This window comes from Acartia tonsa, chromosome 5, assembly GCF_053477335.1.
Source record: "Acartia tonsa isolate MP-2025a chromosome 5, ASM5347733v1, whole genome shotgun sequence".
Classification (NCBI taxonomy): domain Eukaryota; kingdom Metazoa; phylum Arthropoda; class Copepoda; order Calanoida; family Acartiidae; genus Acartia; species Acartia tonsa.
This window is the reverse complement of record NC_137264.1, coordinates 48,062,480-48,086,859: the sequence shown is the minus strand read 5'-3', so window position 1 is coordinate 48,086,859 and position 24,380 is coordinate 48,062,480. Positions and strand designations below refer to the sequence as shown.

Below are 24,380 nucleotides of genomic sequence, written 5' to 3'. Positions count from 1 at the left end.
AAAGAAAGAAGGGTCACAGGATGACTTAATGCTATTTTACTGCCCCCTTCTAGATGCTAGAGGTGTAGTTTTATCCATATCCTTTAGGGGCGAAAATACTATATAAATAGCTTAGAGAACAAGGATGACAACATCCATAAAAGCGAAGCACTGAAACGGAAGGACAAACGGACATAAACACTTGTATAGTGTCAGAACGGAATAATCTTAATATATTATAAATGTATAAGAGTCAAAGCAAAATTGTAAGAAAATTTGTTGAAAAACTGCTTGATACAGGATAATGTTTATGAACATACTTACATTTTCAGGACTTGATTATAGAGTTGCATCACTTATTACATTATACTTTGTTGTCCCAGGAATCAATATACCAAAAATCAGATCAATACCATGATAAGATCACATAAAAATTTTTTGTTAAAAAAGTAAAAAATTAACATGCTTAAAACGGACATTTTGGTAATAATTATAGAGTTGCTACGCTTTCTAAATCGTACCTAACTACTAAAGGAATCACCATGCAAAATTTGAAATCGATAGGACAATTCTAACATGCCTAAATTAACGAAAAAAGCTATTAGTTACGGACGTACGTACGGACGGACCGACCCTAATTATAGAAAAGCTTCGCTTTTAAAACTATCCCCAAAATGGCTGGACCTACATATGAGGGTTTTTAAGTTACATTCGTTTATAACTTGGAGTGGTTTAAACAGGGATATAAAGGGATAAGACAATGGCTGACTAATTGATGTACATTCCAATATTAAAACACATATTTACCCCTTCTGTTGATTACAATTAGTATAGTGGTTTAAACATTTGGATACTCAACCAAATGAACCAACCAATCAAAATTCATTAAAAATACCCAAAGTTGTTAAGCTAACGCATGAAAAAACGTTATTATAAAACTTTGGGAACTTGTGTAATAAACAGGTTATTGCCCCCTCTCTGTTATGGTTTAAGTGTCCATCAGAGCAATTAGGGTTATTTTTGTATGGTTTTGATTGGGGCTATTCAAAGCTCTATCTTTATCTAATGTTAGTACTTTTTCAGTAGCTTTGTGACTTGCACTTTACTTTCCTTGGCTAGGGACAAATATTCAACGATAGGCCAATTTTGTCAAAGAGTCCCCAAAGTTTTATAATAAAAATTTCTTATTTGTTGGATTAACAACTTTGGGAACTTTTATTGTATTTTTATTGGTTGATTATTAACTTTAGTGTTCAAATCTTTCAACCATTAATTTTGATATACAGTAGTGGTAATTTTGTGTGTCATCATTGGGGATGTACATCAATTTTATCGGCCATCCCAAAAGATGATACACTCAGTATAATTTAACAACCATTAAAATTTCAATAAAAGCCAACGAATAGGAAAACGTTATTTTAAACTTTGGGGACTAGTGTAATAAACAGCCCAATTTTCCCTCCCTTCCTGATTTGGTATAATCGTTCATGATTTTATAATGCTTGTCCATGTCCCCAGTGGCTGTCATGGGTTAATCCGATAATTATGCATTTTTTCACATGATAACTATCTCTATATAACTATGGCGCCAAATTTCAGGGGTGTCCAAAATGGCGGACATCCAAAATAGCGGCCATGAGATGATAAGTTGCAGTGATCTTAAGGGATAAGCCAATGGCCGATAAATTGATGTACATCCTTAGTGATTATAAACAAAATTATAACTTTTGTAGATTGTTGTAATTGGTTAAAAAGTTTTGACACTTTGAACCAACAAATAAGGCTCATTTTTGAAATGTTATCTAATTTAATTTAATAAATTTAAAATAGTCTGTGAATTAAGAAAACTTTTTGTCACTAAAGAATACCGACCCCCCCATCTTTAAATTAAAAAGAATAACTTGTATCCCCTGCGGAGCCCAATCCTTGTGGGGTAATATCCCTGCAGGCCTCTTTATTATCTATTCCTCTGGCTTTGGAAGCCTAGTGGGTACTCTGATTAGCAGAGCTAACCAACAAATTACACCAAATTAATTTTAATTTTGTGCTCTTTATCAAAGATCATAATCAAAATTGTAAACAAGCGTGTGAGGTATTTTTTTAACATTTATCATAGATTTTATTAGAATTGCAAACAAGCTTGTGAGGTATTTTTTCATTATTTATAGAGTGTGCGCCCCTACAGGTCTCTAGTGGCAGTTAAGCAATATGCGGTGGGGGAAGTCGCTTTCAATTTTAGTTTTGAAAAGAAAAGTTTTTTTTTGGGGGGGGGGATTTTTTCTAGATTTATTTCTCTAGGGAGCGCGAAGATACATTTCAGCATAATAGTTATAAATCTTCTCTGAATTTAAAAAAAGCTTTCCTGAAAAGGTCAGCCATATCAGTTCAGCGGTTAGCGAGATCTTAAGCTTCAGACAAAAAACTACTTTATATAATAGGATGACATCGTAACATCGCACCTTATGGGGCGATTCTTCGTATTTTTCACAGTAGCTTTTCTCCTATTTCTAGCCCCTGCGGGGGGCTCTAACCCTGCGGGACCAATTACCTAACCCTATGGGGCAATCACCTAACCCAATATAACCTAACCTAACCTAAAATAACCTACAAAAAGCCATTTTAAAAATACGACGAATAGCCCCTTATGGGGCGATGTTACGGAAGGGACTATTCCCAAATATATTTCTTAGTGGTGAACTGCAACTGATAAGATAATTATGTCTATAAGCATGTAGGTTTTATGCGTATTTTAGTCTAGGTTAGGTTAAGTAAGGGTTAAGAGAACCCCTTCGGCTTAGGCCCCGCAGAGTAATATCCCCTAGAATAGTTAGACATATTTTTTCTCCTTATTCAACTTAAAAATTTAGGGGGGTGGACATGCTATAGTGATTTATCTAAAACCATTATACAGCACAAAAAAATAAGTTCTTATTGAGCATTTAAATTAGTTTGCCTGTATATAAGCAAAGGCATTCTCCCCAATATGTTGTCATACGACTGTCATAGCAGTAGCATAAGCCCTTTAAAACCATAAAACAATTTTAAACTTTTTGACAAATTGCGTTTCCTTTTACGCTAAAGGCCTGGGCCATAATTTTAGATTATGTTTTGTAAATTATATAGCGGCAGTTTTACTAATATTATACTCAGGGATCTAAAGGGAAAGACAATGGCCGATAAATTGATGTACATACATAATGACGAAACGCAAAAATTATGTTAAAATTAGTGGTTGAAACGTCTGAACACTCAACTGAATGAATAAAGTATTCAAAATCTACCTAAGTACCCAAAGTTACTTTGCCAACGAATAGAAAATCTTATATAAAACTTTGGGGACTAGGGCAATAAAAAGCCCATTGTCCCCTCTCTCTCTCTGACTAATACCATACCAGTATTATACAGAGATGGGGATAGAAAAGATAATTTGTTATTCAAACACTCCACAACGTGGGAAACTCTGTATTTGATAGCAACAACATATGACGAGAAGATAAATTTCCCAGCCATTGTCCTCTCCCTTCCTCCCTGCTTACGTCTAAAATCACGTGCTATGCAAATTTATTTTTTCATTGGACAATTATCTTGATAAAGAAGTTAAGCTAGATTTAACTGGACAGGACAATTCTATCAGGGCTATAGTAGGGAGTAAATTTCCAGTATGGCGTCGAGAACCGATTAATATCCGCTGGATTATAACCGGTACTAAGCCATACGGAAAAATCATGTAAAGCATGCGATAAATAACTATTATCTGTCATTTGACAGCTTAATTTTGAGGTTGGGTTTTATTATGGTTCAGGTATATAAAAAGATAAGACAATGGCCGATAAACTGATGTACTTCCCCAATGATGATTCATTCCGCCTTCTGTAAATTAAAATTATTGGTTGAAACGTTTGGACACTTAACTTATTTAACCAATCAATCAATATTCACCCAAAGTTGTTAAGCCAACGAATAAGAAAACGTTATTACATAACTTTGGGGACTAGTGTAAAAAAAAACCAGCCCAATGTCCCCTCCATCAGTGATTATGATTAGAGTGTACAAAGTATCAGAGTCCAAACTTTTAAACAAACTATTTTAAAAAAAGGAATAATTTTATTGAATATTTGGGTTGAGGGGATTTTATTTACCGTAAATTTTCCTATCCCTCTATCCCTAGTTTGTTACTGTGAAGATTTTATCCTTGGTAAAATTGATACTTGTCTAAACCTCTTATCACAAACTTTTGCTTTTGTCCTGAGAAACATAGATAAAGGTCGAGAGATTGTTAACCAGGTATTAATTGTTATTTGTTCAGTGAAAAAAAAGAGCTTGAAACAAGATTAATTTTTGCGAAAACTTATGCCCATTAAAAAAGAAAAAAAAGGCGCCATTTCCTTGAAGATAAATTTATTGTCTTGAACAATATTTTCTGATACTTTATGTCTAAATAAGATAGGGAATATATTCAATTACTAGTCAAAATGACATGAAATTATTGCTTATGCTCTTAGCCAAAAAAAAAAAATAATATTCGATAAAAATTTGCCAAGTTAAGCAAAATTTCAAATGTATTACACACATACAGACGAGGAAGCTTTTTAAAGACTTTAAATTGGTGAAAAAGTTTAAAATATTAAATCTTTTTGTAGCCATTTGGATATGGTTTAAAAATTGCAACAAAAATTCATCGATTGTTGAAAACAGCTGTTTTTTTGGATCTTTATATTTTTTCTATGATTTGGGTAGGCATAAACTAGATTGGTTTGTCCCAGGGATCTAAAGGGATAAGACAATTACCAATAAATTGATAAAAATCCTGAATGATGATACACAAAAATTACCCCTTCTGTAGATTACTATTAGTTGTTGAAACTTTTGGACTCTGAACTTAATGAACCAATCAATCAAAATTGGATAAAGTTTCCAAGGTTGTTAGGCCAACGAATAAGAAAACATTATTATTATACTTTGGTGACTAGTGTAATAAACATTCTAAAGTCCCCTCCCTCCCCAGGTTTGCCCACAGCTTCAATACTTCCATGGTGGGGATAGGATAATAGATATCAAATTAATCCTCCCTCAATCTCTTGTAGGGGGAAGAAAAGGTTGTAGATTCTTTAAACCATTGTTGCAGAGCTGGAGCCGGGAACCGTGGAGCTGCCATATTTTGCTGGAGCCGGGGCCGTAATTTTCGTTAAAAAACGGCTCCGGCTCCGGACTAGATAAGTAAAGACATTTTTTATAAATTATAATTTGGTAACTCTGTTTTGTCATGTCCAAATGCAAAATTGAACTTTTAAAACCTTCAAAAGTCAAAAATAGACGTGGGAAAACAATATGTCGAGTTTTTTCTTGATTTTAGGTCGGAGCCGGAGCCGCACCAAAATCAAACGGCTCCGCAACGCTGCTTAAAACCGTCATTGTCATCTTATAGTGGTTTTAATCAGCGAGGGAGAGGACATTAGACAGAAATTTACATTCGCACCCAAAGTTTTATATCAACTTTATTTTATTCGTTGCATTCCTTCTATACTAGCAGTGTCCAAACTTTTAAAATATTAATTTGAATTGACAGAAGATTTAATTTTATATTTATCTTTAGGGTAGGATATCAATTTATCGTCCATTATCTTAACCCTTGGTAAATACAAATAGACTTTTATAAATACAGGATTAATATGAAACTTTCTGAAAAAGGATAACTTTGGTAGTTAAAATTATTACAAAATCAGAAGACATTTTATTTTTTATATTTTTTTTAATATAAGTTGTCCCTATACCATTAAAACAGAGAGAGAGAGGGGACAATGGGCTGTTTATTACACTAGTCCCCAAAGTTTTATAATAACGTTTTCTTATTCGTTGGCTTAACAACTTTGGAAAACTTTTATTGAATTTTTATTAGCTGCTTTATTGGGTTGATCGTTTAAACGTTTTAACCACTATTTCAATCTACAGAAGGGGTAACTTTTTGTATCACCATTGGGGATGTACATCATTTTATCGGCCATTGTCTTATCCCTTAGATCCCTGGCATAAAACACAATATCACCAATAATGTAATTTGACAGATTATTGACATTAATTATTAAGTTTAGGGTGGAAAATTTAAGATGATTTTTTAACAGTTTTATTAAGAATATACGTGTAGCAACTACTCTATAATTGAGTATGTTAGTACGTACATACATATTTTATTTTTTTCTAACTATACTAGCGGCTATGAAACTTAAGGAATTTTTCTTTTGGGAGGGTGGAAGTACCCTCCCCAAATTATAAACTTTCTATGGAGCTATAGAAAGCTTCACTGAGAAGGAGAATTATGTAAACTACAGATACATAAACAGTTAGACATTCCATTACTTTTTAATTTATAAGATCTTCAGAAATGTTGTTTATTGTTTAATATTTTATTCTAAAAGTTAGCTTATTTTTGATAAACAAAAAAAAAGAAAATATTCCGTGAAGTAATTATCAGTTAGTTCTAATAGTTATTTCTTTTGCACTTTTAGACATTTTTACCTCATTGGTTCACTTATAAAACAACTAAAAAACTGTCTATAAATATGCAAGAAACAGCAAAAAGAGACCTTTAAATCAATCAAAATAGGCACCTCCACATGCTTAATTTTAATTTTTTCGAAAATAGCCTAAAAGCTGACTTGTATAAAATTTTTATTGGCTAAAAGTCCGGTGGAATGGAGATCCAATAGTATGCATATATATATAATTTTCTTTTTAGCTGTTTTACGGCCGCACTCTCCTTGCCAATCTAATCAGACCTGACAGTGAGCGGTCTGCAATTTATAATGGATATAAGTAGTGCAGCTACTCTATAAGTATGTATTGACACTTCAGTCGTTTGGCAGAAAATTTTAGCATGTGTGAAAAATAGTTATTTATGACATCGAATAATTGATAGCTTTCAGCGGATATTAAAATTAAAAATTATAAGAGTAAAAGTTAAAACTGAGATTAATTTTATGAATTTTATTTTAATATTCGTTGAAATTGTCTTTACTACGATGCTATAGATAAATTTTCAGTATGACTATGACTGAAAACCGGTTCTAATTCAGTGGATATTAATCAGTTTTGAAGCTATACTGGAAAATTATTTATATTTTATCATATGCATTTTGAGTTTTAAATAAATTATTTTAGACCTAAGTGTCCTTGTTTTTTTTTCTTTACTGCATAAGCAGAAGAAAACCATCAAGGCCAATTTTGCAGAAAAAATTACACCAAAGATGGATTTATTTTTAAAGAAAATTTATTGTTTTAAGTTTTATTGTCAGTAACTTGTTCATTGTAAGTTACTTATAAGTTACAGTATAGTAACATTCTGATTTATTGATGGATTTAAAAAAAATGAAAAATATTAAAACTAGGGTTGGGCCGGATACTTTTTTGGCTGGATACCGGATATCCGGCAGATTTATAATGTCTGATATCCGGCTCTGGCCGGATATCTGGCCAACGTTCGATATCCGGCAATACACTGGATATCCGGCGTCAAAAATCAGCCGAATATCATGTAACCGGATAGTTTTAATATCCGTTATCCGGCCGGTATTGAAAATGACCGGATATCCGGCCGGATAACATATTAATTACAGTTAAGTTACATTCTGATTTATTGATGGATTTTAAAAAATGAAAAATATTAAAATGAGATATATAATTACATTTTCATATTTTGTTTTTTATTGAGAATCAAATATACATGACATTTACTAAATATATGTAAAGTTTTGTGAATTCTATTGATTGATTGATTGATTAGCCATAGTCTCTTAGGGTTTGGACCTAAGTAGTCATGGAGTAGGCTGAGACACTTTTGTATAGCCACTAGTGCTACTAAGCTCCACGTTCAAGCACATTATGACTTGACCCGCTATCTCATGAGAGCTACTCATTGTTACCTCACCCTCGCCGAGTATGACAGGTGTCCCAAATTAAGTCACCGTAATGAATGACGCTCTCCGCAGAGGAGCTTGGGATGAGGGTAGTGCTGATATTATGTACGTGACTATTAAGTATCCAAACTTACTCAATAATCCCCTTCTTACACAACCAGGGGAAGTTGCGTGAATGTATTCAACTGAGAAATTCGAGTTGCCACATTGTGAATTCTATATTATTGTACGCTTATTATTGCTGCTCTATTCATGTATATTATCATTTGTTTACCATTGTTTGCACTATTTACAAGGATGACAACATCCATAAAAGCGAAGCACTGAAACGGTACGACAAACGGACATTAACACTTGTATAGTGTTTGAACTGAATAATCAGAATATAGAGTCGAAGCAAAATTGTAAGTAAATTTGTTGAAAAACTGCTTGATACAGGATAATGTTTATGGACATACTTACATTTTTAGGACTTGATTATAGAGTTGCTTTGCTTATAATATTGTTCTTTGTTGTTCCAGGAATCAATATACCAGAAATCAGATCAAACGGATAATTAGATCACATAAAAATTTGTTGTTAAAAAAGTAGAAAAATCAACATGTTTAAAATGGACGTACGGACATTTTGGTAATGATTATAGAGTTGCTACGCTTTCTAAATCGTACCTAACTACTACAGGAATCATCATGCAAAGTTTGAAATCGATAGGACAATTCTAACAGGCCTAAATTGACGAATAAAAGCTATCTATCTCGGACGGACGTTCGGACGGATCTACCCTAATTATAGAAAAGCTTCGCTTTTAAAAATGAATTACTATGCAATATAATTATTGATGGCTAGATAATTCAGGGAGGAAGGGGACATTGTGCTAGTAACCCAAGTTTTATAATAACATTTTCTTTGACAACTGGGGATTTTTATTGAATTTGATTAGTTTGTTCATTAAGTTGAATGTCCTTACGTTTTAATTACTAATTGTGTATCATCATTTTGGATGTAGATCAATTTATCGACCATGGTCTTATCCCTTTAGACCCCTGAATATAATTATTGATGGCTAGATAAACCAACATTGGTAGTGTCTAAATATGGGGTAATGGATTTATTTTGATGTGTAAGATACAGGAATAGGTCAACAGGCAATACTTTAAGCTTCCCACAAATCTCTTTATGTAAAGCTATAATTTTTAAATGTATTGTTTATAAACAATAAGCAAGGGCAAACATTAAGTGATAGATAGATAGATATATAGATAGATAGATAGATAGATAGATAGATAGATAGATAGATAGATAGATAGATAGATAGATAGATAGATAGATAGATAGATAGATAGATAGATAGATAGATGGATAGATAGATGGATATATAGATGGATAGATAGATGGATAGATAGATCGATAGATAGATAGATAGATAGATAGATAGATGGTAAGATAGATGGATAGATAGATAGATAGATAGATAGATAGATAGATAGATAAATAGATAGATAGATAGATAGATATATAGATAGATAGATATATAGATAGAGCGAGAGAGAGCGAGAGAGCGAGAGAGAGAGAGAGAGAGAGAGAGAGAGAGAGAGAGAGAGAGAGAGAGAGAGAGAGAGAGAGAGAGAGAGAGAGAGAGAGAGAGAGAGAGAGAGAGAGAGAGAGAGAGAGAGAGAGAGAGAGAGAGAGAGAGAGAGAGAGAGAGAGAGAGAGAGAGAGAGAGAGAGAGAGAGACAAGATCATTAATTAAGTAGCTTTATTAATAAAAAATAACCCACCTTGGCACTTTCCATTAACCAGCTGGTAGCCGTCTATACAGGTGCAGGTATGCTGACCACCGCCCGCATCTGTGCACACACCATACTCCCCACAAACCGGTTTATCACATGGATTAATCTTGTAGCACGTGGCCTGGCGCATCTCATACCCGGGCTCACAGTCACATCTAAATTACAGTATCTATGTTAGCATTTTGTTATCTTATTATCTATAGCACAAAGTAGAATGATGTATGTTCGTCCGTCCGTCTGTCCGTCAGTCAGTCTGTCTGTCCCTTAAGATCTCGGTAACCACTGAACAGATTGGATTCTACTTTACAAGTAATATACTGGTCCTGTGGTGGTTTTAGGCTATTTTCTTTGGGCGTTGGAAACAAATGACCACGCCCCAAATTTTTTGTCTTTTCCCTTTTTCTCTTTAAATTAAAATTGAAAATGGGGGTTGGTTGACTTCATATTTTCTATTCACCATTCCACAACTCAAGTGCTCCTAGAGGCCTCTAGGGGCGTATCCGCTAGATTATCAACACAACCGTATATTCTAATTCGGCGAACAACTTTTTAAAAAGAATGTTGAGTCAGTAAGTTAGAAAATTTATAGAGATGCTCGCGCATTTAAAACTAAACTGCGTGGAACCAGAATTGCGTGCTAAAACCTAAAAATACAAAGGTTTATTTTACTAAAAATTATGAAAACTTAACCTTTTATTCAGAATGACGTGAGTAAAATAATAACATAGTCTTAAAAGGCTTAAACAAGTAGGTGACACAAAATATACACATATCGAAGTGAAATCACGTATGAACAAAAAAAAAACGAAGTGAGTTAAAGAATAGATATTCAGTTGTCATAAGAGATAATGTTCGAATTAAACATAGAAAATCACTAAACCTATAAAAAAAATAAGCAAGACCAACAGTCCGACGGAATAAGTAATATATATACTGGATTCTCAATTATAATCTGGAGCTTTTAATCTTAAATATGTATAATCAGAAAAATCATTCGTTTACACGACAAAAAAGTAACTTTACAATTTGATTTACAGGTTAATGACGGGTCGGACGTACGGACATACTCCAGTTACAGAGTAGCTATGCAGGGATCTAAAGGGATAAGACAATGACCGATAGATAGATGTACATCTCCTACGATGATTCACAAAATTACCCCTTCTGTAGATTTAAATTATTGTTTGAAAAGTTTCAACACTCAACTTAATGAGCCAACCAATAAAAGTTCACTAAAATCCCCAAAGTTGTTAAGCCAACGAATAAGAAAACGTTATTATAAAACTTTTGGGACTAGTGTAATAAACAGCCCATTGTCCCCCTCTCTCTCTCTCTAGTAGCTGTGCTACTAAATGTATATAAATATTATGTTTTTGTATCATAACCTTCTATTTTCCTAAAACAATTTTTCCTTGGCTAATGTGGTTTCTATGTTTTTTTTACGGAGCACTGCTACTCTTTAATCTAAGTACGTCATTTTGTCTAAATATGTACATTATCTTCCTTGTTTATTGGCGTGTTTAATCTTTTTTTAAAGAATGGATTGATATCAACTATGCAACAAAAAGTAACATTTTGAAAACTGAATTAAATCAAATTTTTAGCTCCAAATTTTAACTTTGTTAACGGATACGTGAATATTGTGACAGGGGAATTATTGTCATTAATTTAGTTTGCTAATATAGTTCTCAATTATTGGTCAATACGTGCTTCAATGGCCACAATAACTACGATCGTTATTAGGGACTTTCATTAAATTTTGATTGGCTCATTGAGTTAAGTGTACTAATGTTTCAACCACTCTTTATAGTCTACAGAAGTTGTAAATTTGTTTATTATCATTGGGGGTGTATATCAATTTATCGGTCATTGTCTTATTCCTTTAGATCCCTGTGGTTTTAGTTTTTTATTGCTGCACTTGCTATGAACATACATTTCTTGTTTTGACAAGGAACCCATTATTCATCCCTAATTAATGTGTCTTATATGATGTATACAGGGATCTAAAGGGATAAGACAGACCAATATGATACACAAAATTAGCCCTTCTGTATATTAAAATTAGCGGTTGAAACATTTGAAAACTAAAATTGAATAATCAAATCGATGAAAAGTCCCCAAAGTTGTTAGGCCAACGAATAAGAAAACGTTATATAAAAGTTTGGGGACTACTATAATAAACAGTACATTGGCCCCTCTCTCTCCATTTTGTATACCATATCATAATCCAGGAGTCAAATGAATATTATAAAATATAATATGTATACTAGCGGCTACGCCCCTAGAGGCCTCTGGCAAAAATTAAGGTTGATGGGGGTGAAGTCGACCTCCTCCCATTTTCGATTTTAGTTTTAAAAGTTGTGGAAGGAGGTAATTTTATTCTAGGGACAATTTCTCGTGAGAGGGTGGTGGTACCCTCCCTCCAAAATAGTTATAAAACTTGACAGGGTATGTGAGAAGATACAATCGAATCGGAGAATGTGTTCATTTTAACTTGAGTAATTCTGTTTTATCCTTCCATATGTTTTTGGAATCTTTATATCTGTTTAAGGCAATTGTACTTTTACGTAGGATTAGTTTAGATTTTGTATTTTATAACTCTTCTAGATTTTATACCATCATTATACTAAAGTAACAGGATGTCTGTGTGTCTGTGTATCTGTGTATCTGTTTGTCTGTGTGTCTGTACCGAAGGATCTCGCTAACCGCTGAACCGATCGGGTTCTCCTTAACAGGGTAGCTTCTCATAGGTCCCGGAAAGGTTTATAACTATTTTTTGGGGGGTGGGACACCCCCACCCCCCCCCAAAAAAATGAAAAATCCCCCCCCCCCAACAAAAATTTTTTTATTTTTATTTTTTTTAACTAAAATTAAAAATGAGGAGGGGGCACCCCCCCCCAAAAAAAAAAAAATAAAGATTTTTTTTTTCGCCCCCCCCCTAAAATTTTTTTTTACTTTTTCTTTCAAAATTTTAAATAAGAAATTTGTTTATTAAATTTGACTCTCTCCTCCTCAAGTGCCCCTAGAGGCCTCTAGGGGCGTAGCCGCTAGTTTAAAGTATAGTAATAATATTAATATTTTATTATTACTTTAAAACTCTCATTGATTTTATCAATAAAAAAACAAAGAAAAAAAATACTATAATATTGTTTTGGGCTAGTTTAACTAAGGTTTATGAGAACCCCGCAGGTTTAGAGCTTAATAACAGGCCTTCCCAATTTGAATTACAAGGAGGGTGTTGACACCTTGACACCCACCCACAACTCCTCTTCCGCACGCCTATGAATGTATTATGTATTTATTATGTCTAAACCTATTTATCAAAATAATGATAGACTTTTCAAGCTATTAGTAGCACAGCTACTATAAAAAATTGGGTGAGAAATTATGTACGTCCATAAGTACATCTGTAATATTATGAGCTTTCTCAGCTGCTATCTTAGATAAGTGTCCGATTTTTGGCTAACGAAGCATTATTCAAAATTAGCCTTCAGTCGGCATAATAGGTGCTTTTCAGCAGTTTGTTATGTTACAATGTATTTTGACTAGCTACTTATGGACACAGTATTTTCCTTGTTAAATATTACGTAAAACTAAAGATATGTTATAAATTATTCAACAGAAATACATGTCAAAGAACTTTGTACTACATTGTTTTTTGTTTTTAATAGAAAGCAGTTTTTTAATACTTATATTAAATTATATTAAGACTAGCGGCTATCATCTAGGGGCTAGAAAATAGCTTAAAACCATTTCAAGACTTAAATCTGGAAATAAAATAGATTAAAACCAACACAAAACTTAGCTGAAATAGTGAAACAAGTATTTTTTGTGGTTATGGAGATCTTAAGCGTCAGACAGTAACCTTTACAACTTTGTTTAATAGGATAGGTATGTGTTTTATAAACGCGTTCTGTTCCTTGTGAGCATAAAAAACTTTGGGGACTTTTATTTGATTTTTCAATCTTTCAATGTCTAAACTTTTTTGCCAATAAGTATGCTATGTTCGACATTAAAAGTCAAATAATGAGGAATGCTTTGACATTTAAACGGATGAAATATAAACGCAAATATGTACATTTTATTTTTTTAAAATCGTTTGGATGCTGTGAGTATTGGTGCAAAAAATATGACGTAACAAAAAAAATTAGCCAATAAGAGGCCGTTATTGACCAATGGTAAAATTTATAGTGGCCTCTCATTGGCTAATTTTTTTTGTCATATTTTTTGCACCAATACTCACAGCATCAATCGTTTGCTCTGTTGTCTGTTGAGGCTAAATTTAATATCCTAAATTTTACATTCAGGAGATTTAAGTAAACTTAATGGTAGGTATTGTCATTAAATCTTACCTTTTGCTTCCATGAGTGTTGACGCATATTTTGTGAGGTTCTGTACATACAGGTGAGGAACCTGAACACTCATCTATGTCAACACAATGTGTACCATTACCCTGAAATATAAATATTATGTCAGGTACTGTACATACAGGTGAGGAACCTGAACACTCATCTATGTCAACACAATGTGTACCATTACCCTGAAATATAAATATTATGTCAGGTTCTGTACATACAGGGGAGGAACCTGAACACTCATCTATGTCAACACAATGAGTACCATTACCCTGAAATATAAATATTATGTCAGGTTCTGTACATACAGGTGAGGAACCTGAACACTCATCTATGTCAACACAATGAGTACCATTACCCTGAAATATAAATATTATGTCAGGTTCTGTACATACAGGGGAGGAACCTGAACACTCATCTATGTCAACACAATGTGTACCATTACCCTGAAATATAAATATTATGTCAGGTTCTGTACATACAGGTGAGGAACCTGAACACTCATCTATGTCAACACAATGAGTACCATTACCCTGAAATATAAATATTATGTCAGGTTCTGTACATACAGGGGAGGAACCTGAACACTCATCTATGTCAACACAATGAGTACCATTACCCTGAAATATAAATATTATGTCAGATTCTGTACATACAGGTGAGGAACCTGAACACTCATCTATGTCAACACAATGAGTTCCATTACCCTGAAATATAAATATTATGTCAGATTCTGTACATACAGGGGAGGAACCTGAACACTCATCTATGTCAACACAATGAGTACCATTACCCTGAAATATAAATATTATGTCAGGTTCTGTACATACAGGTGAGGAACCTGAACACTCATCTATGTCAACACAATGTGTACCATTACCCTGAAATATAAATATTATGTCAGATTCTGTACATACAGGGGAGGAACCTGAACACTCATCTATGTCAACACAATGAGTACCATTACCCTGAAATATAAATATTATGTCAGGTTCTGTACATATAGGTGAGGAACCTGAACCTCATCTATGTCAACACAATGAGTACCATTACCCTGAAATATAAATATTATGTCAGGTTCTGTACATACAGGTGAGGAACCTGAACACTCATCTATGTCAACACAATGAGTACCATTACCCTGAAATATAAATATTATGTCAGGTTCTGTACATACAGGGGAGGAACCTGAACACTCATCTATGTCAACACAATGTGTACCATTACCCTGAAATATAAATATTATGTCAGGTTCTGTACATACAGGTGAGGAACCTGAACACTCATCTATGTCAACACAATGAGTACCATTACCCTGAAATATAAATATTATGTCAGGTTCTGTACATACAGGGGAGGAACCTGAACACTCATCTATGTCAACACAATGAGTACCATTACCCTGAAATATAAATATTATGTCAGATTCTGTACATACAGGTGAGGAACCTGAACACTCATCTATGTCAACACAATGAGTTCCATTACCCTGAAATATAAATATTATGTCAGATTCTGTACATACAGGGGAGGAACCTGAACACTCATCTATGTCAACACAATGAGTACCATTACCCTGAAATATAAATATTATGTCAGGTTCTGTACATACAGGTGAGGAACCTGAACACTCATCTATGTCAACACAATGAGTACCATTACCCTGAAATATAAATATTATGTCAGGTTCTGTACATACAGGTGAGGAACCTGAACACTCATCTATGTCAACACAATGTGTACCATTACCCTGAAATATAAATATTATGTCAGGTTCTGTACATACAGGTGAGGAACCTGAACACTCATTTATGTCAACACAATGTGTACCATTACCCTGAAATATAAATATTATGTCAGGTTCTGTACATACAGGTGAGGAACCTGAACACTCATCTATGTCAACACAATGAGTTCCATTACCCTGAAATATAAATATTATGTCAGATTCTGTACATACAGGGGAGGAACCTGAACACTCATCTATGTCAACACAATGAGTACCATTACCCTGAAATATAAATATTATGTCAGGTTCTGTACATACAGGTGAGGAACCTGAACACTCATCTATGTCAACACAATGTGTACCATTACCCTGAAATATAAATATTATGTCAGATTCTGTACATACAGGGGAGGAACCTGAACACTCATCTATGTCAACACAATGAGTACCATTACCCTGAAATATAAATATTATGTCAGGTTCTGTACATATAGGTGAGGAACCTGAACCTCATCTATGTCAACACAATGAGTACCATTACCCTGAAATATAAATATTATGTCAGGTTCTGTACATACAGGTGAGGAACCTGAACACTCATCTATGTCAACACAATGAGTACCATTACCCTGAAATATAAATATTATGTCAGGTTCTGTACATACAGGGGAGGAACCTGAACACTCATCTATGTCAACACAATGTGTACCATTACCCTGAAATATAAATATTATGTCAGGTTCTGTACATACAGGTGAGGAACCTGAACACTCATCTATGTCAACACAATGAGTACCATTACCCTGAAATATAAATATTATGTCAGGTTCTGTACATACAGGGGAGGAACCTGAACACTCATCTATGTCAACACAATGAGTACCATTACCCTGAAATATAAATATTATGTCAGATTCTGTACATACAGGTGAGGAACCTGAACACTCATCTATGTCAACACAATGAGTTCCATTACCCTGAAATATAAATATTATGTCAGATTCTGTACATACAGGGGAGGAACCTGAACACTCATCTATGTCAACACAATGAGTACCATTACCCTGAAATATAAATATTATGTCAGGTTCTGTACATACAGGTGAGGAACCTGAACACTCATCTATGTCAACACAATGAGTACCATTACCCTGAAATATAAATATTATGTCAGGTTCTGTACATACAGGTGAGGAACCTGAACACTCATCTATGTCAACACAATGTGTACCATTACCCTGAAATATAAATATTATGTCAGGTTCTGTACATACAGGTGAGGAACCTGAACACTCATTTATGTCAACACAATGTGTACCATTACCCTGAAATATAAATATTATGTCAGGTTCTGTACATACAGGTGAGGAACCTGAACACTCATCTATGTCAACACAATGAGTACCATTACCCTGAAATATAAATATTATGTCAGGTTCTGTACATACAGGTGAGGAACCTGAACACTCATCTATGTCAACACAATGTGTACCATTACCCTGAAATATAAATATTATGTCAGGTTCTGTACATACAGGTGAGGAACCTGAACACTCATTTATGTCAACACAATGTGTACCATTACCCTGAAATATAAATATTATGTCAGGTACTGTACATACAGGTGAGGAACCTGAACCTCATCAAATAGACAACAATAAATAAGATAATTAAATTTTGCTGTATAAAATAACTAGCGGCTTCGCACCTTGAGACAATATCGGTTCAGCGGTTAGCGAGATCTTTCGGTAAAAAAAGACACAGACCCTGCTACTTTATTATAAGGATAAACAATAATATGTATATTTTAGGTATGTTTTTTTTTCAGCCCGTGATTAGAACCGGTTGAGGAAATAAGAAGCCATTATAGCAAAAATACAAAAAATACTAAAATAATTTAAATTGTCATTTTGTGACGTTATAATTATGCAATTATGATGATATTTTTTCTAATATAGAATTTTCTACTTTATTATGCATTCTTGACCTAATCAAAATAATCGAGTGAGGTTATTAAAAGCATGAAAAAAATATTTATATCGAGATGTTTTTAATAATTTTAAACCTAATCTTTTAAGCAGGGGCGTCCAAGCTTTTTTTCTTTGGAGGGGGGAGGGGTACAATTTTTCTAATGAGGGGGGGGGGGTGGGTAATTTAAATTTTATTAAATATTTAGTATTAAAAATGCGTGCGAAGCGCAAATTTGTTTGGGAGGGGGGGGGGGGGTAATCTCCACTTTACCCCCCCCCCCCCCTTGGACATCTTTGCTTTTAAGTAACTAGTTTGCGTTTAAAACAGGTAAAAACAAGTAAATAAGGCGGACAGACAGGCGGATGGAAAATCATAGTTATACAAAAAAAAGATGTGCTATAAAAAATTAAATCAATAATAATAGCCATGATTCAGTTGTAAAAACCATCTTTTTAAGGGTAAGGGGTAAGTTTGGGCAACTCAGGATAATTTACCTTTAATAAACACATTGTTAGAGATTTATTTTTGGTAGTTTTAAATCAATAGTTTTGACCTAAAAAAGGGTTAATTTTGCTTATCATTATTGGTAATGTACACAAATTAATCCTTAATTGTCTTATCCATTAAGATTCCTGAATTTACCTCCTACATTATCCGAACTTACCTCTATCTACCCTAAATAGTTACATTGAACACACTAGAGCATAAAATCTGATTAAAGGCTTAATACAATACGAGAAATAAGAGTGTGCATTCCTTTCCGCAAATCTAATAAAATTATTAGAAACCATATTATTACAACAGTACAAAATACCGCTTTCCATTTGCTTTACTTAAATTAATTATTATTAGAAACTCTCTCTCCCAAAATTTTGTCTAGATATAATCTAGATACATACTCTCAAAATCAGCCAATAAGAAAACAGAAGAGCCATCTCAAGTTCAGCCAATAAGAAAAAAGTGGAGTAACAATATCACATTCAGCCAATAGGAAAACAGAGGAGTAACAATCTTAAATTCAGCCAATAGGAAAACAAAGGAGTAACAATTTCAAATTCAGCCAATAGGAAAGCAGAGGATTAACAATTTCAAATTCAGCCAATAGGAAAACAGAAGAGTAACAATCTCAAATTCAGCCAATAAGATAACACTGGAATAACAATCTCAAATTCAGCCAATAAGAAAAAAGTGGAGTGACAATCTTACATTCGGCCAATAGGAAAACAGAGGAGTAACAATCTTAAATTCAGCCAATAGGAAAACAAAGGAGTAACAATATCAAATTCAGCCAATAGGAAAACAGAGGAGTAACAATTTCAAATTCAGCCAATAGGAAAACAGAGGAGTAACAATCTCAAATTCAGCCACTAGGAAAACAAATGAGTAATGATCTCAAATTCAGCCAATAGGAAAATAGAGGAGTATCAATCTCACATTCAGCTAATAGAAAAACAGAGGAGTAACAATCTCAAATTCAACCAATAGGAAAACAGAGGAGAAACAATCTGAAATTCAGTCAATAGGAAAATAGAGGAGTAATGATCTCAAATTCAGCCAATAGGAAAACAGTAGAGCTCAAATTCAGCCAATAGGAAAACAGTAGAGCTCAAATTCAGCCAATAGGAAAACAGTAGAGCTCAAATTCAGCCAATAGGAAAACAGTGGAGTTCAAATCCAGTCATATTATTGGTTAGAAAACGTACTGATTTTGTCTCGAGAAGGCAGTTATATTTTAAAATATCATTTTAAAATTTCTTCCACATACAATGTGAAGCATATGAAAAAACCTAATTAATAAGTCAGCTATAAATAGTGGAATTTCTTAGCATAGAGTTAGCTTTCAGAAAATTATTTCGTGGTAAAATTCCTTGCTCATGTTATTGGAAAAGATTATATATAATATAAAAATCAAACAAAGGTGTTTGTCTGCTAGAATTAACTTTGTAAGTTTGACGGACTATTGGGCCATTTCGACTATATAGATTTACTATATTTATATTCTATGCAATTTTTAAATCCTTCGCTTTATGAAAATATATACTATGCGGGAATGAGTGCACACCACAATAGGATTGAAAGATTAAAAGGTTACTTTGCAATCATGCATGTAATGTCATACATAAATTTAGGGAAAGGTAAACTGTCTGTCAGTCTGTACTTCAGTCTATAACGCTAAAGTTATTTTAACGTCTAATACTTAAATGATGATTTTTTGTGTAGATGCCCTTTCTGAAAGACATCATGTATTAATTTGCATAAAGATTTCATGATTTCATATATATTCTTCTGTCTCTCTCTTTTTTATGATCACAGAACTTCTGCTCTAAAAATCCCTTTGTCCGTTCATTCATGATATTTGTGTCTTGATACTTATTGATGTAGATACATTAAAGATGGATCCTACTGCTGCTATGTCAGGTGCGCGACATAAATAGTAAGAGAAAGGGGAATGCCTTGGCCCATAAACAGGCACAACTCATTACCATTCACAGTTAGTAATTCTCAGGCAAAGGTCGTACAATCAAAGGGTTGGTTGTCTGCTGGATGTTACTTAACCTATTATCCTTGGGTGTAAGAATATCTCATCCCATTACACGCGGATGATGCTCTGGACTCTCTAGATGATCTCTTAAAAATCGAAGGAGAAGCCCGCCCGACGAAATGATACTTGATTACCAACAAATATTTTTATTTATTTATTTATCTATTACTTTATTCGTAAATCTGGTTAGGAAATATTACATTTAACATTAATTTATTTTATAAAATATTCCATTATTAAGATAGACTTTCTATAAATGGAACCTATGAGTAAGTGTTTATTTGGATTAAGTAACACGAAAAGACATTATGGTTAATATAAAGTAGATTTTTATTATTTTATAATTTTTATACATATTATGAATCATCCTAATAATAAAGTAAAAGGATATGTATCTGTCTGTGTGTACCGAAAGATCTCGCTAACCACTGAACTGATATGGTTCTCCTTTATAGGGTAGATTCTGATAGGTCCTGGGTTGGTTTATAATTATTTTGGTATCCCCCCTCCAAATTTTTTTACTTTTTCTTTTAAAACTTCAATTGAAAGTGGCCCTCAATGGCCCCCTAGAAGCCTCTAGGGGCGTAAACACTAATTATACATGTAGTACCATAGAGTAAAATTTTAAAAAGATTCTTTATTGACAAACGGACAGACAAATACTTAATGATGTACGACAAGTTTAGCAAATAAAAACGTCTCTGACGGACAGACGGACATTAGTAATTTATAAACATTAAAATATAATGAAAGATAATAAAATAATTTTTCCCTTAATTTCCCATTCGACTTGAATCTATGTCATAATTTATTAAAAAATCAATGCTTAAAAGCAGGTTTTTATGTTTACAGGCTTAAAAAATGGTACCTACACAGGGGTTTATAACAAGGATCGAAAGGGATAAGACAATGGCCTATAATTTGATGTACATTCCCAATGGTGATACACAAAATTACCCCCTCTTTAGATGAAAATTAGTGGTTGAAACGCTTGAACACTTAACTAAATAAACCAACCAATAACAATTCATTAAAAGTTCCCATAGTTGTAAAGCTAGCGAAGAAGAAAAAAATATTATAAAACTTTGGAAACTAGTGTAATAAAGAGCCCAATATCCCCTACCTGTAGCTTTATAATTTAACTATTTCTTAATTGTATTTTTGTTAATGAAATTAATTTATGGTTGTAATTGCATTAACTCTCAATTTTTTTTTTCAATATAATTTCTTGTATTTACTATTTTTGTGTTGGTTCCAATATTTGATGATTTGCACTATTTACCGTCTGCTTCTACCTATTTCTTAGTAGCGCAGCTACTCTATAATAAGGATTTATTCGTACGAATATGCATATGTACGTCCAAACTGAAGCTCTGTAAGAACCTTTTTATAGTGCCTATAAGAAGTGACGCCATACTTTCCTACCATAGGTCAATTAAAATGTATACTGGCCTGTAATTTAGTTTATTTATTGGCCTATCATTGATCATTTGTATTGTATGACGTCATTTCTTTATAGGCACTATAAAGCGCTTCGCTCTATAAATATATTTTCTACTTATAAATTGCGATCTAACAACATAATTCTTTTCTGTTTCATCCCTTTTTATCAAATCGTTCTACACCTTCCCTATGCACTTGCTTATATAATTATATCCTTACATCTTTTCTTTTACATTTTATTTTGTTTAGCTGCGCTGATTATTAACATGTTTACCCTTGTTAAACTTTTCCCCTTGTATTCATTGAAAGTTCTTGGTAAGGAAAAAAGTAAAGATTCCCTAGCTGCTCTGCCCTACCCTAACCAGAGCCATAGTATTCCCCACCCTGCCCTCTTTATCAAACAATGTATAGCCCCCCTTTAAAAAGCCATAATTCAGTTGGGAACTATAACAATATTTATAAATGAAAAATTCATTTTTGAATGGTCTATAAATTATTTGGTAGTATTATTTCAAAAAAAACTTATGCCTTTTCAAACTAAACAAAAATTACTGTCCTTTTTTACAGGCATACAAATCTCATAAAACGTCTAGAAACTAATTTTTGGATAAAAAAAACAAAAAAAAGTTGGAATACTAATTTAAAACAGCCAAAATTTTATACAGACAGACGCACTTATATCCTACTACTTTGGCAGATGGACATCCAATTACTGCATTGAACAGGGAAAAGTGAACAATATTGATCTTTTCAATTTATCTTGAAAGGTTGGTGGTACCCGCTCATAGGTAAGTCATAAACCATCCTGGGACATATAAGAAGAAGCTTCAAGCTTTTGATAAAACCTACTAATGTCCCCGACTGAAAGTTCCCATTTTCCATTTGGCTTTTTTTTCATAGTAAACACTGTCTATCACAAAAATAAATTTGTTGATTCTTTTTAACAGTGGAGTGTTTAGGGATGGTTGAAAAATAACAAGGACAATTATGTTTATAAGAAGCGGAGTGGTTTAAAAATCCTTGTTCAAAATAATTTAGACCACATTATACTAGAGACCTTTAAAATGTTACCCAATGTTCCTTAGTACGGCCTATGTTATTAAATAGTAAGATTGGGCCAAATCAATGGTCGTGTAGTTATAGGGTTCTGTTTTTCTGTTAGTTGTTAGATTTTTTATGATAAAACATACTTTATAGTCATAGAGTTGCTACGCTACAAAAAATGAAAGTAATTATATTATTTTTATATGCATGATTTTAGAGCCAACCTTCAATTAATGTAAAAGGCCAAGCGTCTATGTTTACAAAATATCTAATTTCATAAAAATAACCCAAACATGTTTTAAATTTGTAAAACATTTATAATCTTGCTTTCATTTTTATTCTAATTTGTTCTTTGATTTTATTCGGTACAAGGACAATTATGTTTATAAGCAATAATAAGCAATAAAACTTAGGGACGTCATAGCTCAGTGGTAGCACACTGAGCTACGGTGGAGAGAGTTCGAGTTCAATTCTCCATGTGTTGACTCGAATTTCTCATTCGCAATAATGATCACACAACTTCCCCTGGTTGTGTAAGAAGGAGATTATTGAGTAAGTTTGGAGGCTCAATAGTCACGTACATAATATCAGCACTACCCTTATCCCAAATTCATCTGCGGTGAGCGTCATTCATTACGGTGTCTCAGCCTAATCCATGACTACTTAGGTCCAAACACTAAGAAACTATGGCTAATCAATCAATCAACGAAACTTAGGAAATAACATTTAACCCATATCCTATTATTTACAATGGTAAGAGTTTTTTGTTTGTCCGTTAAGATCTCGCTTACTACTTAGCTAATTGAATTTTCCATCTGAGGGACGCTTCCCATATGAACCTTAGGGGTGGTTTTAGACTTTTTCATTTTTGAATATGGGTGGTTTTGTACAATTTTTTCCCCCTCCCTCCACCTTCGAATACAGACCTTCAACTAGAATTGTTAATGTAATATCAAGTTTGACAAATGTTGTTCGATTTATAATGTCAGGTAATGTCAATAAATCACTTAATGTGTCTCATTCGTTTTTATCATTTAACTACAGAAAGACGTACTTACCTAATTATAGATTAGCTTCGCTTTAATACTTAAAATGCAATCATCAGATAATTTTGACAAAGTATAATTGACAGAAAATACTTCTTATTATTTTTAAAATCATTTTATTACAAAAAAGAAAAGAGAGAGAGAGAGAGAGAGAGAGAGAGAGAGAGAGAGAGAGAGAGAGAGAGAGAGAGAGAGAGAGAGAGAGAGAGAGAGAGAAAGAGAAAGAGAGAGAGAGAGAGAGAAAAAAAGAGAAAGAGAGAGAGAGAGGCGGGGGGGACAATGGGCTGTTTATTACACTAGTCCCCAAAGTTTTATAACAACGTTTTCTTATTCGTTGGCTTAACAACTTTAGGGACTTTAGTGAATTTGATAAGTTGATTCATTAAGTTGAATGTTCAAACGTTTCAACGACTAATTTTTAATCTAAATAAGTGGGTAATTTTGTGCATCATCATTGGCGATATACATCAATGTATCGGCCATTGTCTTATCCCTTTAGATTCCTGATTTTAATCAAAGAAAAAATAAATCAAAATCAATGTATTGATTTATTAGAAACACTAGCGGTTTC

General features: G+C 33.3%; 1 protein-coding gene across 4 annotated transcripts in view; it reads right to left on the bottom strand.

Annotated features, from left to right (window-relative positions):
• Positions 1 to 24,380, bottom strand: part of LOC145319688 (protein kinase C-binding protein NELL1-like) — a 152,258-nt gene that overhangs the window by 21,580 nt on the left and 106,298 nt on the right. For 2 of the 4 annotated variants that reach the window (XM_080161976.1, XM_080161973.1), the window contains exons 15-16: positions 14,032 to 14,132; positions 9,668 to 9,834 (exon numbers count right to left, since the gene is read on the bottom strand). In XM_080161976.1, the coding sequence (XP_080018102.1) occupies positions 9,668 to 9,834; positions 14,032 to 14,132 (268 nt within the window). Of the gene's footprint in view, positions 1 to 9,667; positions 9,835 to 14,031; positions 14,133 to 16,526; positions 16,567 to 16,613; positions 16,654 to 24,380 lie in introns of all 4 variants that reach the window. The other 2 variants (XM_080161974.1, XM_080161975.1) reach the window with 2 other exon arrangements.